An 18903-nucleotide genomic window follows, 5' to 3' on the forward strand; every position below is an offset into this window, starting at 1 on the left:
TGCCTTATTGAGAAGCTCTTTGAGCATGGGTCGGCAGTGAGGGAGAGTGGCGCCCTGGGGTCCACTGTGAGGGCCGTTCCTAGCAGCGCAAGATAGGCATGAAGACATTACGAAACAACGCGTCCCTACCTTGGCTATTGTAAATAATGGAAATAATGCTGCAATAAACACAGGGCTGTTAAAGTAGTGTTTTGGGTTTTTTTGGGGGGGAGGGGGGTGTATACCTAGTCGCGAAATTATTGGATCATAGGGTAGCTCTCTTTTTAATTTTCTGAGCAATCTCCGCACTGTTTTCCATAGTGGCTACATCAATTGACATTCCCGCCAGTGCTGCACGAGTAAATTCTTTTTCTCCACATCTTCAACACTTACTTCTTGTCTTTTTGATTGTAACCATTCTGACAGTTGTGAGGTGATACCTCAGTGTGGTTTTGATTAGCGTTTTCCTGATGATTAGATAGGGGAGCAACCTAAGTGTCTATCAGTGGAAGAATGCATAAGGAAGATTCTGAGTATGTGTACAATGGAATATTATACAGCCGTCAAAAGGATGAGGTTTTTGCCACTTGCGGCAACATGGATGGGTCTAGAGGGTATCATGCTATGTGAACTAAGTCACACTGAGGAGGACAAATACCATATGATTTCACTCTTGTGGAATCTCAAAAATAAAAAGCAGAATAAGACCTATAAATTCAGAGAGCAAACTGTTGGTTGCCAGCAGGGAGGGGTGTAGGGAGATGGGCAAGATGGGAAAGGGGAGTGGGAGGTACAGGCCTCCAGTGACATAGTGAATAAGTCATGGGGCAGAAAAGGCACAACACAGGGACTTTAGGCAATGATACTGTAACAGAGGTGTATCGTGACAGATGGGAGCGTCACTGGCGAGCACAGCATAAGGTACAAAGAAGGTGAAACACTGTTGTACACTGGAAACTAATTAACACTCTGGGTCAACTAGATTCAAATATGGAAATTTAAAACAGAAAAGCCAAAGCAGCTGCTTTTGCTGCTCTGGGCACTGTTCCTTCTGTGCAGTCAGACCTGCCTTTCCTGCTCCCCCTGCTGGGGGTGGGGGTGGGGCGTGGCCGGAGACTCCAATGTGCCTGAGATGGCCCGTGACCTGTGCTTTCGTACAGCTGGCCCTGGCCCTGAACGCACGTGCCTCCTGGGGCCAGTGGAGGTGTTGTCATCATCCCTGTTTCACAGGGGATGAAACTAAAGCTTAGGGCAGTGAGGTGACGTGTCTAAGCCCCCATGTCTGAGAAGTGTCCGGGTCGGGATGTTGGAGATCTGGGAGCATGACTTGGCAGCCTCGTCCCTCTCACTGCTCCCCTTTGCTGCAGGGGACCCGAAGCCGCACGGGCATCCTCTGCATACGCCAGTCCACCTGCCATGGGCACTGGGCTGTGCTGTTTGTTCTGCTTGTGTGTCCGCTCCTCATTTTTCTAGAGTCCGCCCCCATTCAGATGCAGTTCAAATGCTGCTGCTGCTTGAAGTTTTACTAGATTTTCTTCCTTTTTTTTCTTTTCTTTTTCTCTCCCTTTTTTTCTTTTTTTTCATTCTTTTCTCTTCTTTTTTCTTTCTGTGCCATATTGCTCATGTCTCCTTTGTCACACTGATCCTCACCTCTGTCCCACTGCCCCACTAAACCATGAACCTCCTCGGTGGGAGGCACCCCATACGTGACCGATGCCTCCTAGCTTTCCTGGGTTGGACAGCTTCCGCATGCTGTCCCTTTCCTCGTGTTCCACGCGTTCAGCGCCCATTGGTGAATGAGCCCCCACGGGGTGGAATTGAGGTGGGATGCCGGTCTAACTGGCTCAGCTCACCATCATTTTCCAGTCGGTTTCTACCTGTCCCATGAGCTTCAAAATAAAAAATGTAAGTGCTCTGTCAGCAGCTCTTCTCATCTGTTACTTGCTTATGTTCTTGATCATGGGAGATGGGTACGGGGGACCTGGGCCAGAGCATGCTGCCTGCTACTGACTTGAAAGGGTCACAAATTCTGGAGAGCAAAGAGCTGTGTGAGCGTTGTAACCAAGACTGCAGTGAGAACATGGAGTGGATATTTTGCTTTATACACACTCACATTAAGAACCATTTTTTGTTTTTTGTTTTGTCTTTTAAGTTGGCTCCATGCACAGCGTGGAGCCCAGAGTGGGGCTTGAACTCACGACCCTGAGATTAAGACCTGAGATGAGAGGCAGACGGTTAACTGACTGTTCCTCTCAGGTGCCCCCAGAACAGTTTTCACAGCTTGTGGAATGAGGAGGAGAAAAGCAGGGGCCTTGGTTTAGGACTGTGGCTGAGTTGTTTCTAGGTTCAATCTGGTCACCAAGGATACCAGTTTCTCCCAGGCTGACCACTTCCCTGTGAGGCCAGCTCAGTGAGTGAAGCGAGCCAGAGGATGGAAGGCTGGAACTTGCTGCTCTAGGATGTGACTTGTTCTCTCTGGGCCTGAGGCAGGGACAGTGGGTGTATGACGGAATGGACACAGAGACCCCATTGCCCTAGAGCCGCCTGCAGAGGCCAGCTCTGGGCTCCATGAGCCGGATGTTTCCTGCCCTGACACGTAGCAGGTTCCTGGTGGCTTTCTGTGGCAGCCACCCGTGTCCTGGTCTTCCTTAAAAATCTGCCCGGCCCTGTTGGTTCTCCTCCCTGACCCCCTACGCGCATGATGCATGTTAACCAGCCAAGAGAAGCTGCATGGACTTGCACACAGTATGCAGCAGAGTTGACTTTGGTCTTTCTTAAACACCATTTGAATTTCACTTTAAAGAAACTTGCCTTTTGTGTTTGTATTTTTTTTTCCCAAGCAGCTGCACCACAGCTATCAACAAAGAAACAAAGTAATTTAGCTCCAAACGCACTCATTCCAATTACCCATAATAATTCATAGGAGACATTTAAGCTTAAAAAAATGCTAGATACAGACATTTCTTTCTCTATCCCCCTGTAAATTTTCCCACTCATCTATTATATCTATTTTTCTCCAGAGATGATGTGAGCTTGAAGAAGTATATAATTAAAGTCAGGGAGAGGCAGTGGGGGAGAAACAGATTCTCCAACCAAATGTGGTGCGAGGAGGGGTCATTGCTATATCGGGTGCGGGAGGGAGAGACGTCAGAGGCAACTGGGGACACGGACTCCAGCCTTGGTTGCCAGCTTGGAGGAGACCGGTCTGGGGGTCTCCTTTCCGCAGTGCAGGTCTGTCTGTTCCCTCCTTTCTGTCAAGAGAGCTAGTTAGAGAGCCTGGTTCCTTGCCTTTTACTGGTTCAAAAGACTGGAAAAGTCATTTGAAAATGTCTTTCCTTTTTAAGCATCCTAGAGCATCTTTCCTTCTACTCACTTGCTACCTGTCGGTGGTTGTTGGCCTCGCATCTCCTGCAGGATGGGCTCTCCTGGGGGCTGGGAGGGTTGGCGCTCCCATCCTCCCCAGCCCTGGGTAGTCAGGGTGCAGAGGCAGCTTTCTCAGCAGGGGGCGTGGAGGGATGTGAGGGGCTCTGGCCCTTTCCTGCACAAAAACTTGCTGTCTCTAGAAGCGAGGCAGGCTGTGCTCACTGACTTGGGGGAGCCGGCTCTGGGCAGCTGCCGGCCTATGGCAGGGAACCAGGGCTGCTCCCCGTGGTTCCTTCCCATGTGTGTTCGGTTCTGTGTGAGAGCAGATCTTCCTGATGACCAGCCCCGGCAGGAGGAGCTGAAGTCCATTGCCACTCACCAGCCATAGAAGCAGCTGGCTGAGCCTGTGGCCATGCTGATTCTTTGAAATGGTGCAGTTGTTCAAATTGTTCAGTTCTGTTTCTCTAATCTGTAGAAAGATGTGTGTGTCTATGAGCATGTGTTCGGTTATTGCGGTAGAATATACAGAGCATAAAATTTCCCATTTCACCCTTTTTTAAGTGTGGGCGAGTGCCCAGGTTCTTGCCAGTGAGATGCTCAGTGGCGTCAAGGACGTGCACGGGGTTGCACAGCTGTCCCCGTTACCCAGAACGTTTTCATCCCCTCGAACAGAAGCTCCCCATTAAACAGCCCTTCACTGTGCCCTTAGCCCCCTGGTCACCTCTGTTCTTCTTTCTTTATGACATTTGTGTTTTTTAATTTAGCAAGATGTACGTTTCCATTCCAAATACTTCTCGGAAGAGCTAAGAAGAATTTTTATAGAGGACACGGACTCAGAGACGGAAGAATTTGAAGGATTTACGCAGAATGACCTGAATGGAAATAGTAACCCAGAAGTCATGGTAAGAATTATCAACACGGGAGAGTGTGGGTTGTCATATTTTCTGTCCTGTTTCTGTCCTATTTTCTTGTAAGAATTCACTTCGTAGATGAATGACTTTTTCTTACATGTTTATCTTCTAAGCCGGTTAACAAAATATAGAAATGGCTATTCTAAGGCTAATTCCTGGCCCACCAGTCCATTATTCTCCTACAGAAAATCCACTTGCCTTTCCCTGGTACCTTAGGGGTTGGGGGGGGACATGTCTCAGTGTCCCTTATTGTCCTTCGGAAAGAATTTATTTTACACTTTCAGGAACATCTTTTATCTGGAAAGAGGACCATCTGTCTAGGAGTAGCAAGTTCCTTAAAGTCATTTCTTGTTGTGTGTAAAGTCATGCTCTTGGATTTGGAATTAATTTGGCCAAAATGTAGCTACAGTACAAACTTAGAGTTTTCCCTGTGTATTCTTGGTTTGGATGCAGAAATGCTCTTTCAGTGATAAAGATGACCTGGACTTGTCTGACTGCTGAGGGAGGTCTGCTCCCAGCACTTGACCTTCAGGAGACTTGATTTCTTCCTTCACTCCCCATGTTGAGGCCAGTGTACTGCCGATTAGTATTGGACTCCCCGGGTACCTTTAAAGAACAACCTTTGGGTTTTTTCCAGGCATCAGAGTGTCTTCTGCTAACTGAAAAATAGCATCCATGTATCCCCCCCCAAACAGCCCACTGTTTCCTTTGTTGGTATCAAGATAAAGGATGGAGGTTAAACCTCTTCCCATTCAGGGTCCCATTCAGAAGCTCCTAAGGAACCACGGCTGGCAAGCTGGCGTGGAACTTGGGTAGAAGTTTAAATAAGCTGTACCAAGTAGGTTTGCTTTGTTCCTCATCTTCTGGGGGATCTTAAGGCCTGAAAGCCCCTCATGGCAGGCTGCCTTGTTCAGTGTTGCTCCCTAACCCTCCTCTGGGTGTCTCTGCAGAAGCTGCTTGTGAGGCGGTTGCCGTGTTCTGGTTGGCCAGCCTCCCCGGTTTTTTGCCTGCAAGACACTTAACTGAAATCTTTCCAGACCCTAATGGGTATTGTCTACTCTTAGTGACTGACTTGTCTTCTGATTTTTGGCTAAGTGAGGTCAGGTGATTCAGAGAATCTGTGTTCCTAGCACTGGGAAGACTACTCCAAAGGTTTCTTCTCCCCACCCCACCCCCGCCCCATTCGTGGTCTGTACATTTGGGTTATGAATTGTGACCTGCTGATTGGTAGAACTCATAGCTTAGGGCAGGTCCACCTACAAATTTGGCTTTCCCAGGCAGCGAGCCAACACGTGTTACTGTCTCCCTTCCCACCTCCCGCCCGCTGTAGTGAGGACTGGCGAGACCGTATTCTCTGACAGTAGGATGTTATCCCCTGGTGTCTCATGGTCTTCCAGCTGTATGTGAAGCCACCACAGCAGTGGTGCTGGGCCTCGTGTGCTTTTGCCTTCGGTCTCCACTGCTGGTTACAGTTTGCTCTTGTCTACTTTAGTCCCTTACAGAGTCCTTAGCAAAGGGATACGGGTTGGAGGATGATGCAGATAAATAAAGCCAATCTGAGAGAGATTTCCTCTGAAGTTCTCCAACACTGTCTTCCTAATATTAGATTCCTCCAATCCCACCATTTGGATTCAAAGCTACTGATGTAGAAAGTTCAGGATACCAAAAAAAAAAAAAAGATAAATCAGTACACTGTGGTCTTATTTCTCTCTTGGCATGTTGTGGATTGATACATATCCCAAGATTTGGTATATGTGCTGCCGAAGCGAGCACAATATCCCAAGATTTGGAAGCTATCTGCACGTTGTCCCCCACTTTCCTTATTTATTCATTTTTTAAGTAGGCTCCAGCCCAGTGTGCTTGATCTTATGACATGGAGGTCAAGACCTGAGCTGAGATCGAGTTGGACACTTAACCGACTGAGCCACCCAGGTGCCCCAGTACATTTTTTAGTTTTTTTTTTCCTTCTTTAAAGTAGGCTCCATGCCCAGTGTGGGGCTTTAAGTCACGACCCTAAGATTACAAGTCACACGCTCTGCAACTGAGCCAGCCAGATGCTCGTCCTCTGCCTTATTTTTAACTTGAGTCCAGCTAGAATTTGGGGTGTGGGGGAGTCACCAAGGAGAAAGCTGTCATTTACCTCAGTAAATGATTTTACCTGGGCCCATTGTGGTGCTGCTCCCTGCTCTCCTCACAGCGGCCCTGTTGTCTAGAGTCCCTGAGAGAGGGTCTTTGCACATGGTAAAGGAAAGATGCCCAGGAGGGGGCCTTGATCTCCACAGTCAAGCCTGTGTCTGCCATTGTTAAGAGTCCCCTGGCATCTGAGATGTCACCTGTCGCCTGGGTAACGTTACCCTGCCATTGCCTTCTGTCTTCTCATGTGTAAGACTGAGTTCCATTTTAATGCCAGAAACTCATATCAAGCAGAATCAGAAAATTGGGGGTGAGAGTTTCTTGAGCTGACAGAACGGGTGCCTCACAACCCAAGAGCTATCTGCCTTGATGTCCCCCTGCGGCTCCACGGGTTGCAGAACAGGGAGGGGACGACCCTGGCAGTGAGGACCTGTCATGTCCTAGGGATAAGGCTCCCCCACTGACCCCGCTGGCCCATCATCTGCTTGCTCCTCTGTCGTTGGCTGAGGTGAGGTCAGCTCTCCTGTCCCTTCTAGAAGCCCTGTTCCTCCCGTTCAGGGCAGAAGAGTATTTGTCTTCCCCGAGCACTCCATTGTTACCTGACGCTAATGCTTACACCACGCACAGCCTTTTCTTTGGCCAGTCCTCCTAATGCTCCACTGTTCTGCAGTGGAGGAGCCCTCCCTCGTGAGCGCCCTGCTTCCAGCCCATGCTCTGCAGGCGGCAGTCCGCCAGGGCCGGGGCCGGGCCAGAGGGCAGCAGGAGAATGCCTGCTCTCCACCAGATGCCTCAGCAGAGCACCTGACTGAGAGTTCAGCCGGAGCTCACAAGAGGAAGGGGGAGCTTGCTTCTCGTCTTTTCTCTGCAGTAATGACGGAGCGCTTTTAAGTGACATGTTCTGGGAGGTCTGTTAAGAAACGTGGTCTCTGCTCTTCTCTGGTTTTGTTAGATTGCAGAGTCAGATCTGAGTGATGCGGGTAAGGTGTCTTCAGTGAGTGAGGAAGAGGAGGAGGATGGAAGAGCAAAGGCTACACCTAGAAGAAGCAGGCCCCGGAGGAGCAGTATCGGTCTTCGAGTAGCCTTTCAGTTCCCCACCAAGAAACTGGCAAAAAAGTCAGATGACAGTTCTTCGGAGCCGCCGTTTTCTAGCACATGCTTACAGAACAGTAAAAAAGCCATTCTTGGAAGAAAGAGAAGCTGCAGACAGGGGAAGGAAAGAGAGGATTCGGTCTCGGAGTCTGAGGACGAGTCCAGGGATGAGGGCCAGGAGGGCTCGGACGCTCTGCTGAAGAGGACCATGAACATCAGGGAGAACAAAGCCATGGTAAGGCCCCGCGGTGGGCGGTCCGGGGCCCTGGGCCCTGGGGGTCCAGGGCTGTTCTGGGAGCCGCGGCAGCCCTGGCTGCTGTCAGAAGTGTCCCCTGGGTATTGGGTGTCCTTCCTCTCTTCCTGACCCCCGCCGGTTGACACTGCATGGGCTGTGGCTTGGGAATAGAAAGCCAGCCCTCAGGACGATTTCCAGCTCCTTGTCCTGGTGCGGTGACCTCTTGCCACTTACTGTCTGTTAGAAAGTTAAGTTGCCGCTAGGTGGTATTGGAGAGGGGAGGGCTGAACAGCTGGCCGTTCCCAGCGGAGGGGAGCAGATGTGGATTGGGTGTGGAGGAGCCCACATAAGGGCTGCGGTGAGCACCTTGCAGCGAGAAGTCCTTTGATGACCCCCTGGGGCTTCAGGACCTCAGATGAGGGAATGCAGGAGACCTCGGTATTACCCTGAGCAGTTGTGAATCACGTTAACATGTCTTCCCTGGAATGAATGATGATGGCCCCAGGGGAAATCATTGTTGTGTGTATTTGGTTTTTCTATATTTGGTCACTAACTTGTTGGCTTCGTAATTTTGCATATAACAATTCGAATTCTGCCATTCAGTTACTTTTAGTATTTTGGAATATTTCTAATATTTTCTTTCTAAAAGCACAATATGATACCATATATACGCAGCCTTAGATGTCTAGTAAGAGAATAAAAAGCCTCCTTTTGAGTGTAACTTATCCTAAGACGTATTTGTGATTAGCTCAGGGAAGTTTTTAGGACTGTATCTGCATTTTTTTTTTTTTAAGATTTTATTCATTTATTTGAAAGACAGAAATTACAAGTAGGCAGAGAGAGAGAGGAGGAAGCAGGCTCCCTGCTGAGCAGAGAGCCCGATGCGGGGCTCGATCCCAGGACCCTGGGATCATGACCTGAGCCGAAGGCAGAGGCTTTAACCCACTGAGCCACCCAGGCGCCCCTGTATCTGCATTTTTAAAATAACTATGTTCATGAATTTTTAATGACACCTGTACATTTGTTTAAACCTAAAATTAAAAATCTGAATAGATTGGAATATTAATGCCTATTATTCGGTGTTCTTAGGTTCTTATGAAAATGGGACTATTTTCACAAGTTATTTTTCTAATGAAAAATAAATCAATCTAAACAGGTTTTTTTGAGCTCTAAGTAACTGTCTGAACAGTCGAGTTAAACCTCTTGTTTTGAACCTGACAAAACTTGACTTAGCTGTGCACGATGATCTGTTCGAGGGGTCACGCTGCTCGTCAGCGGGCCCCATCAGGAGTCCCACCTCCTGCAGCCGGCCACCTCACTCCAGGGGCGCGTTCATCATGTGCTGTGACGACCTTTATATATAAAGAATGGGTATAGATTTTATTCCTATGAATGGTGATCCCAGTGTCTTCCCTCTGGAGGTAGAAATCTTTACATACGAGGTCAAAAACACAGCAACTGTTGAGACTGTACTTGAACTACTTGAGTCACGTTTCTCATGTTGGCAAAACTGGGGACGTGGGGATAAGGTGTTAATGAATGAGGCGTGGCAGTACTGATGTGAGGTCCTCTCTTTTGTTCTGACCCTCAGCTCGCTCAGCTACTGGCGGAACTGAACTCTATGCCAGATTTCTTCCCGGTACGAACCCCGAACTCAGCTTCTGTAAGTAGAACTCCTTTATAATTCCTGCTGCCAGCACTGATGGACGGAATCTGCTGCCAGATGGCTTTTATTCAAGGCGGCTCCCCTTGCAGCGGTCTGTGCTCTTCTTGTTTGCAGAAGAAGAGGGCCTCGAGGCGGGCTTTCTCCGAGGGACAGGTCACCCGGCGCACCAACCCAGCCCGGAGCGCACGGCCTCCCGAGAAGTTTGCCCTGGAGAACTTCACCGTCTCAGCTGCCAAATTTGCAGAAGAGTTCTACAGTTTCAGGAGAAGGAAGACAATGAGTGGGGTATTTTCTGAGCACCATAAACAGGTTATTCTTGGTCTAAGCCAGGACTGCTGCGTGGGCATCTGTCACATTCCCAGGAGGCGCTGGTGTTCCCGGGACCACGCTCAGGGACGAATCCCCCACTCTGACCTGAGCTGTAGGCTGGAGAGCACCCTCCACCTCAGCCCAGCAGAGGAGCTGCTCAGGGTTAAGACCCTCAGCTTAATCTGCCGGGGAGGCAACAAAGGCCCATCCAGTCTGCCTTGTGGTTTTGCTTGTGGGAAAGGGCAGTGATTCTTCCTCAGCTTTCAGTTTTAGGACAGGGTGTTTTCAGTGCTCTCAGAGTCTGGAGCGAGAAACTACGTCCTTCCCATTTGCAGGTGTGGCCGTTCACTGCGGTTCACTCCCATCCTCGCAGAGTTTATAGCTACTGCTGCTGCTATCTTGGCCAGGGAAAACCTGGGCTGCTCGTTTACTGTGTTATCACCGTGCCGTGAAGGCAGCTGGCCTCGTGCCTGTGGCAGGAGCTCTGTAATGAGTGATGCCAGGAGAGTAGAAGGGGGACATGGTTAACATTATGGTCTGGAGCTTTGTGAGTGAGAAATGTTTTTTTTTTTAAGATTTTATTTGAGAGAGAGAGCATGAGCCTTCGGGGGGCTTGGCACAGAGAGGGAGAAGCAGACTCCCCACTGAGCAGGGAGCCTCATGCGGGACTCGATCCCAGGACCCTGAGCTGAGGCCCTGAGCTGAAGGCAGAGGCTTAACCGCCTGAGCCACCTAGGGTGCCTTCAGAGTGTGAAACTTTTTGTGTTTTTTAACCAGTCAAAACAGCTTATGCCAGGTTCTGCTTTGGTTTGTTTTACAGAGGAAATGCCAGGGGTACAGGCGGCGTCACCGAATATCTTCTTTTCGGCCAGTGGAGGATATCACTGAAGAGGACTTAGAAAATGTTGCCATAACTGTTCGAGATAAAATCTATGATAAAGTTCTGGTAAATTATGTATAACGAATAATTCGCATGATTGTGATTCTGATGGGGAGTCTGAGGCAGTGGTATTTGAAGTTGTGCATTGTCTTTAAACTATAGCTGGGCTCATACCCCCAGGCCTTCTCCCCTCTGACAGGGAGGGCCAGCTGTGACTGGGAAGCTGCCTGGTGTAGGAATTCTCGGGAAAGGTCTCTGGGGGATGCGTATGATCTTTGGGAAGGCAGGCGTATAGTTTGGAAAAGCGCATTTAGAATAGTCACATTTTAAGTAAACTTTAGAGTGTTCATGTTTTAAACACTGGAAAAACACACTGTGGGGCGACTGGGGTTTTTTTGTGTGCTTTTTGATTCATATAGCCATAGGAACGAGTCTGACAGAGTATCTTCGTTCAGTAGGAAATGGGTTAAATACTCTTTATTAAACAGTGATTCGGAGGGAGGCTTCGTGGTGGTATGCAACGTTTTTTTTTTAGATGAGGCAGTGTCCTGTTACTTAAGGTACTAAGAAGTTTTTACTTGTCAGCATTTTAACACCAAGAAATTGTATTCTGAAAAGACCCAGATTCCCAGAAGCGAGGCTGGAGCCCCGTGCTGCTGCCTGGGACTCATAGCCACTGGGTCCCTGTCATTGTCTGTGGGCTCTTCCTCCCCTGCCTCATGGCTTTCTGCTGGTCTCTCTGATCATGTCCTTCCTTCCGGGCTTCTAGATGGGGCCGTGGTTTGTGCCAAAGAGGCCGTGCTGCTTTGTGTCCTGATGAGCATACATGGCCGCATGTGGCCTTGTGGGTATCCCCCTCTAAATCCCGTCTTCCTCCCTCAGGGCAATACCTGCCACCAGTGTAGGCAGAAGACCATCGACACCAAGACCGTGTGTCGGAACCAGAGCTGCGGCGGGGTGCGAGGACAGTTCTGTGGGCCGTGCCTGAGGAATCGCTACGGGGAGGACGTGAGATCCGCGCTGCTGGACCCGGTAAGAGCTGTGTTGGCTTGTGATGAACTGTACTGGCAGAGAGAAGCAGGTGGAACGAGGGGCTCCTTGGGCCCTGTCGGGGACCTGTAGCCGCAGTGCGCTATCTCCCCGACCCAGCATGCGGGAGGAAATGAAAAGTACAGCTTCCTTCTGGAATGAGCAAGCTGCCCAGTATGACAGAGGAGATGTCTGCCAGGGTCAGAGCCACGCATTTTTACAGTTCTGGTTTCAAAGGTGGACCTGTGTGCTCTCCTCCAGCAGCGGGGTTAGCTCAGGCAAGGCCGGGGAGCAGGGAGGTCACTGTGGAGAGTGCTTCCAGCATGCCAGGCCCTGGTCTAAGGTTTTTTTCTCTGTTAACGTGGTTGGCTACTTCCTTTAACCTAGCAAAGTAGGTATATACCCTCCCTGTTCCTCAGGTCCTTCTGTAAAATGAGATACTAGTATGGTTAGGATCCATACACTTGAACCTGGGCAGTCTGGCTCCGGAGCCTCTACCCTCAGTTCGCCCCTGGCCTATGGATGTGGGGTAAACAGGTACTGTCCCCAGTGGACAGACGAATCGAAACAACTCCGGTGAAGAAGTGGTTTAGGAAATAGAAGAGCTCGAATTCACACCTAGGTCTCACTGCTCTTTTGTATTCCTCAGATTTTGCACAATTGTTGGGTTTCTGCCCATGCGGCACCCTGGGTGGTCAGCCTGTCTGGGCCTTGAAACAGGTGGAAGAGGGAGACCCCATGGGGTCACCGTGTGCTCTCTCCTAGAAGGCACGTGGGACTCTAGGCTGGAGGGGGCGGAGATTACGGGGACACTGTTCTTCCAGGACTGGGTGTGCCCTCCCTGCCGCGGGATCTGCAACTGCAGCTACTGCCGGAAGCGGGACGGCCGCTGTGCCACGGGGATCCTCATCCACCTGGCCAAGTTCTACGGCTACAATAACGTTAAGGAATACCTGGAGAGGTGAGTGTCCCAGACCACGACAGAGGCTGAGATCCCAGCGCCGGCAGAGTCTTGAGTGCATCCATCCCGTGTCTGCTCGTGTGGCAGCAGCTCAGGACTCTTGTTTGCCCTGTTAGGACGTTCCCTCCTTTGCCAGAATTTTCATCTGGGCACTGCCCGTCTCCCCCTCATTGTGTAAAATGGGAAGCGGCAGAGACGGTGCAGGCCGAGCAGAGCGCAGTGGGTGGTGTACTCCGGGGAGGCTGTGCTCACCTTCTGGGGCTGAGGAAACAACCCCGAAGTCCAGAGCTCCGTTCTGGAGTGAGGCCGGGGGCTCCTGTGGCCTGGCTGCAGGGTCTCCTCTCACGGAAGCAGGACGAGGCAGGACCGACCTTGCATCGAAGATCCGGGCTTGGGCTCCCCACTCTCGGTGAGGGGTTGAGCCTAGGGTGCAGCCTTGTATATGTCTCCGTCCCTCTGTCTTTCAGCTTACAGAAGCAGCTGGTGGAAGACAGTTAAGGGAAGAACCAGCCCGCTCACCGTAGAGCACGCCGGCAGGCCCTGCCATGCCACTTGTGCCTAAGATTTCTTACCGTTGTGTTTTTATACAGAAATTCTTTGTAGACCTAAATGCTATTTTTTTTTAAGATTGTCTAAAAAGATTTCTCAGGAAGACGGCACAGCAGAGGAATCTCTATAGATGTGTCCGCAGGCCCCTACATATATTGAATTGTTTAAAAGCACCTGCTTACCATGAAAAAAAGTGGTTTAAATGGGGTGGAGTTAAAGTCCAGGTAAGTTCCAGAGGGAACATTGTATAAGCAGCTCTTGCCTTTGACACTGTTGATCTGTGTGGCCTTGATCTTTACCTCTAGTCCAGGACCACATGGTTAACCCTTCTCTGGGTCATTGGAATTTGTGAAAGAATGTTCCCCTAAATTACAAAGTGCAATTATTCGTAGATCTTGTGAGTACTAGCGTTTTATTTTTATGGAAACTTGAATGAACAGAAAGTAGACTGTCACCTTCTCGACACTGGAGGCCGTGGGGCCCTGCTGGCCGGCGGGGACGGCTGCCCCTTCGCTTAGGAGTCACCCGCTGCCCGACTGTAAGAATGTCGGGGCTCATTTTTAATTTAAAAAGATTTTGTTTAATGTCTGCAAGAGCTAAAATTCCCCGTCACGGATGGGGAGACTTTATTAAGGATGGTGTTTAAACAAAATTACGGCACATGTACGTTACTTCAAAGTTATGCAAGTGGGAGGAGGTTTGGTAGCTCTCAGTAAAGGAGATTAACGTGTATGGACCCCAGTGACCATCCTTGGCTGTGGCCCGTTTTTCATGCTTCGAGCAGCAGAGCCACACCCGCCAGGACCCACTTGGTGGTCTTGTCTTGGCTTTTCAGCCGGAAGGTCCACACATAGTTAGAGCCCCTCATTTTGGTTTTATACACGGGACATTCATACGTGTGTTTGGTTTCCTGTCTGTCTGCGGGGATGGCTTTGGCAAAGATGACGGGCATCACCGATGTGACCTCCTGGAGGCAGGCTTCTGCAATGGTTCCTGACTGTGTGTCCCATCGGGCACCTACCGAGAAAACACAAGAGTTGCAAGAATGTGGCATGTGGGTACCGCTCCTCTCCTGTTGGAAGCAATAAATGTTTGGTTTTGGCACAGTTACTTCTTGTCAGGAGATTTCTTGCCACAGGGGGGATGGGGAGTGGTGGTAAGCAGGGCTCCACACCTCAGCTTTCCTTTGAAAAAACTACATTGAAATTCAAAAGGTCTAAAATTTGCATGAAAATAGATTCTATAGGAATCCAGGCATAGTATAGCTAATGAATTTGTTCTCAAAACAATGTGACGGTCTCTAATTCAGCACATTCTCTCTTAACCCCCTTTAGAGATTCTAAGGGCTTAAAGAAGTCTTGTAGTAAAATAGCAGTGAAGTTGGTTTTTTTAATTAAGATTTTGAATTAAATCTGCATCTACATTTCATGTTAACACCACAGAGTAAGTTAAAGGCCTGCGCTGAATTGACAGCCATCACCCTAAATGCCTTAAGATTGGGCTGACCTTGAACACAGAACCTGGTATAAAATTTTGTGAAACTAGGAAATGAGGTAAGTAAGCACTAGAGAAAAGTGACTGCTGAGGAGTGGAGTGAACAAGGGCAAATACCAAGCCAGATTTAAGAATGGGCTTCGGGTCCTACATGGGCTCCTTGGGGTAGCTTACCTTCCAGGACGAGTCCGTGCAGATAGGCACCTTCCCGTGGAGGATGGCCATAATCTTCCTTCGTTTTCTTGGTGACATCAACAGTCAAGCTCATTTTATCCAGTGGCCACCCATTTTTTCGGGCCGTGGTCTGCATGATTGCTGTGGGAGGACAAGGAGGAGGTGGTGTGAGGGTTCACAGCAGCCGCTGGTAAGCCGGCCACAGCCACTGCCCTGCGACACGCTCCTGGCCCTTGGGGGGGAGGGGGGCATGGGGCTGCGCTAGACCAGGGCCGGCAAATGCCTGCAGGACACCTGCCCTGGTCTTGTGGAAGAACATTACTGGGACAGTGATGCGCCGTGGTTACCTGTCATCTGGTTTGGCGCTGGCGTGGCAGAGTGGAGCCACTGGGAAGGAGCCCACGTGGCCCTTGACAGAAAATGTTGACTAGAGTGAACTGCATCCCATTTCACATGGCCCTTCCGCTTGGAATTTTCCTCCCTCTCTCTGGCCCCTGTGAGAGCCCTGGGGAGCAGGGCAAGAGGGGCCCCAGCCCTTACCAGTTAGGAAGGACTCAGGGTTGAAGAAGCCGGAAAGCCACACCACAGCTGGGAGGGCGAGATCGTGGGTCCAGGTTTCGAGTTCCCGGCACCGGGAAAGGAGGTCATTATACCTGGTAAACAACAAGGCAGGGAGACACAAATGTGCTTTTTAGTACGAGTTTTGCAATCAGCTGAGGCAGATTCAAGGGAAGATGGGACAGACACACCACTGATAACCAAAAACATCCTTTGATTTGCAAAACACTGTCCCTTTGAAAAGCTCAATTTCGTTTCCTGTTGAAATTTTGTAACTATCACTATTAGGGACAAGAAACATGGGAATGTGGGAAATTCATGTCCACTTACTGAGTGACTTTAGGGATGGGTGGTGATCACACACAGAGTGTGGACAGGATGCGAGAAGGCAGGGAAGGGCGGAGACAGTACAGCTGTGGCTGTGGTCTTACCACTAACAGTTGTCGTCTGAAGAGGGGAAGACAGATAATGAAGAGAAACAGCACTTCCCAGCCTCTGCCTGTGGTTTGAGAAAGTGCTGTTTTACCCAGGTTCTGAACTCATCAGCACAATTATGCAAGGGAGGCTACAGGAAAATGACCCTCTGATAAAATCAAACACATCAAGCTTGAAATGTAGAATTTAGGGCTGCCTGAAAGAAAGGGAAGATGGAGCAGGGGTATGAGATGGAAGAAAGAGCCGTGATTAAAGCCAGCAGGCAGTTCCCGGAGGGGGCGGGGCACCCAGGCTAGCTCCCAAGTGTTCTGGGACCTGGTTGGCTTAAGGGTTACAAAAGCAGCAGGGGTGATGTTCATGGAGAAATCTGGGTCACCACCAGGAAAATCCCTGCTCTTAGAACATGGCCCTTGTCCTGCCCAATTTAAATTCTTCCAAATAGCTGCTTTAGGGAAAACCTACTTGAAGACAGGAAGAGATAGGAAAAGAAAAGACTTTTTATCTAAAAATGTTACCACAAGGGGGTAGGCATTGTAGCCAATTTCCAGTAGGTTTTTAAACAAAAATTGCTTGTTCAAGTAGGATTAAGGTTTGGAAGGTAAGAAAAAGGACATTAAGTAGAAAGAGTTCAGAGTAGGCATTTTTTTTTTTTAAAGATTTTATTTATTTATTTGACAGAGAAATCACAAGAGAGGCAGGCAGAGAGGAAGGGAAGCAGGCTCTCCGCTGAGCAGAGAGCCCGATGTGGGACTCGATCCCAGGACCCTGAGATCATGACCTGAGCTGAAGGCAGCGGCTTAACCCACTGAGCCACCCAGGTGCCCCCAGAGTAGGCATTTTAAAATGAAATAGGAAAAAGGTTGGAAACAGTTCTAGGAAATTTGAGTTTTCCTCAGTTACAAATTTGACTCTAGAATCGGACATGCCGTGTTTCAGGAAAATTGGGCAATGAATAATCAATACTAAGATACAGCTTAATATGGACTGAAGACAGAATCCTCCCAGGAAAACAAAGTCTTCCCTTCTCTGAGTCTATTGCAGACACCCCCACAGCAGCATTTGATCAGAGAATGCTGTGCTGCCTACAAAGCCACCCAGCAATAATACGTTTTTTTTTTTTCTAATAACCAGCCAGCCTATCATTTGAATATAAAGACAACTGATTATATGGCATAAAAAACTTGCACCAAATCCAACAAACAAGAAGGTTGATAACCTAGCAAATAAACATAAGAGGAATCTGGGGAAAAAAGACTCTTTGATAGGTTTAAACTCCTAAGAAACTAGAGTAATAGTCATAAAAACGGGAATTTATGAAACCAAGCCTGTTACCTCCCCTGCCCCCCATATAAAGAACGTGGAATTGAAAATTCATTTTGGACAATGAAATGTTAAGGCCATGGGGAAACACAGTAAACTGGAAAAAAATGGAGTGCCCCCCCCCAAACCCGGACCAATGAAATCAGGGTACAGCAGAACAAGACAACAGATTGAAAATACAAGATTTCAGGTAGGTAAATACAATGAAGACAACGGGGGAAGGCAGTATTGGGAGGGAGCTAAGAATTTTTCAGAGTGGACGCAACAGGTAGACAAACCTACACATTTACAACCACACGGTACTAATGGGGATATGTTTTTAAAAGTCCACGCCTAAATAAAGGAGTAAAGTTGCAGAACATCAAAGATGAAGAGAAAAATGTTAAAAATGTCCCAGAGAAAAGAGATGAGCTGTGAAGTGATGACAGGTACATTTACAGTCTCATTGGCTATAATAAATGCCGGCAAACAATGGAGTTAGCAAACCACAGGGCTGAGAGAAAATTGTGGTGTCCTGGAATTGTACGTGTAGCTAAACTATGGAGCAAGAGTGAAGAAAATTCAGACACACAAAGAGCCCTGTTTACTCCCCACCACATAAGCTGAAAGCCCTATTGTATATCTTATCCTTTAGCAAGTAAGAGAGCCCAGAATGAGAAAGAAATCAATATATGTTGTTAAAGTGAAAATAACTGACTAAAAACAAAACAAAACCACTATGGCTTAAAGTAAGGTTGAATTACAGTTGCAGACCAGAAGAGGCTGAGGTTCAGAGGGAGGTTAAAAGTGTTGACATTACATTGTGTTAGAAAAATCAAGTGTGTAGGTTACAACGTAAAGTGTCTCTGCCAAAATAACAGGAATTGTACAGGGATAAAATATGGAATAAAGAAAACGATTAGGGGGCGCCTGGGTGACTCAGTTGGGCATCTGACTCTTGATACCCGCTCTGGTCTTGATCTCAGGGTCCTGAGTTCAAGACCCACATCAGGCTCCACACTGGGCATAGAGCCTACTTTAATAAAAAGTCAGGGGAGGGGAGAGGAACCCAGACAAACTGACAGAAGCTGGAAAAAAATCAGAATAAATGAAAAATGCAGAAATCAGAAAGCACAAAATAAGATGGAAGTGACTCCAAAAGTTACCATTATTATAAAATTTAAGTGTAATAGAAATATTTTTAATTGGAAATATAAAATCGGATTTTGGACATCCATAGTGTTCACAGAAATCCAGTGAATAGCTCTGTTCACTCTTCCCCCACCATGGTTATTTGCTGCCATCTGCGTCCCTTCCACATTGCACCTTCCATTATGTTTGCACACATCCCACACAGCCAACACCTGGCTGCCTGGATGGCAGTTCAAAGGTGCAGTCATTTGAAAATTTTTCTAGAGTCTGTTTTTTTAAGTACTCTCTATGCCCAACATGGGTCTTGAACTCACAATCCAAGAGTTGCATGCTCTTATCAATTGAGCCAGCCAGGTGCCCCTCATCTGGAATTCTGATGGAACTTTCCAGTTTAAGGCTCAGAGTAGCATTCTGGTTCATGGAAAAAAGACGGGAAAGGACGAAAGAAAATTCCGGTACCGGAGAACACAGGAATAGAGAGAATATTTGAAATTTCCTATGTTGACTACAAAAGCCAAGGAGCAGTTGGAGAGAGCACTGGTCATCAGGGAACCGTGAATTTCGGTTCTGGAATTTGGAACACCTCTGCACTCACAACCATACAACCAAGCAGTCAGCTTTCCTGTATACTCAACTAGAATCTTTTTTGGTTGGTTGGTTTTTTTTGTTTGTTTGTTTTTTGTTTTT

General features: G+C 48.4%; 2 protein-coding genes across 3 annotated transcripts in view; one reads left to right on the forward strand and one right to left on the reverse strand.

Moving 5' to 3' along the window:
• Window positions 1–13855, forward strand: part of CDCA7L (cell division cycle associated 7 like) — a 43639-nt gene extending 29784 nt beyond the window's left edge. The window contains exons 3-10 of one of the 2 annotated variants that reach the window (XM_046021409.1): window positions 4107–4244; window positions 7336–7710; window positions 9302–9373; window positions 9491–9661; window positions 10506–10631; window positions 11448–11597; window positions 12419–12555; window positions 13023–13855. In XM_046021409.1, the coding sequence (XP_045877365.1) occupies window positions 4107–4244; window positions 7336–7710; window positions 9302–9373; window positions 9491–9661; window positions 10506–10631; window positions 11448–11597; window positions 12419–12555; window positions 13023–13053 (1200 nt within the window). In that variant the 3' untranslated portion in view covers window positions 13054–13855. Of the gene's footprint in view, window positions 1–4106; window positions 4245–7335; window positions 7711–9301; window positions 9374–9490; window positions 9686–10505; window positions 10632–11447; window positions 11598–12418; window positions 12556–13022 lie in introns of both variants that reach the window. The other variant, XM_046021407.1, reaches the window with a different exon arrangement.
• Window positions 13856–13865: 10 nt separating this feature from the next.
• The window catches only part of DNAH11 (dynein axonemal heavy chain 11), a 325583-nt gene continuing 320545 nt past the window's right edge, over window positions 13866–18903 (reverse strand). The window contains exons 80-82 of the mRNA XM_046021406.1: window positions 15313–15425; window positions 14773–14913; window positions 13866–14121 (exon numbers count right to left, since the gene is read on the reverse strand). Of these exons, the coding sequence (XP_045877362.1) occupies window positions 13874–14121; window positions 14773–14913; window positions 15313–15425 (502 nt within the window). The 3' untranslated portion in view covers window positions 13866–13873. The remainder of the gene's footprint in view (window positions 14122–14772; window positions 14914–15312; window positions 15426–18903) is intronic.

The sequence above is a fragment of the Meles meles genome, chromosome 10 (assembly GCF_922984935.1).
Source record: "Meles meles chromosome 10, mMelMel3.1 paternal haplotype, whole genome shotgun sequence".
NCBI classification, from domain to species: domain Eukaryota; kingdom Metazoa; phylum Chordata; class Mammalia; order Carnivora; family Mustelidae; genus Meles; species Meles meles.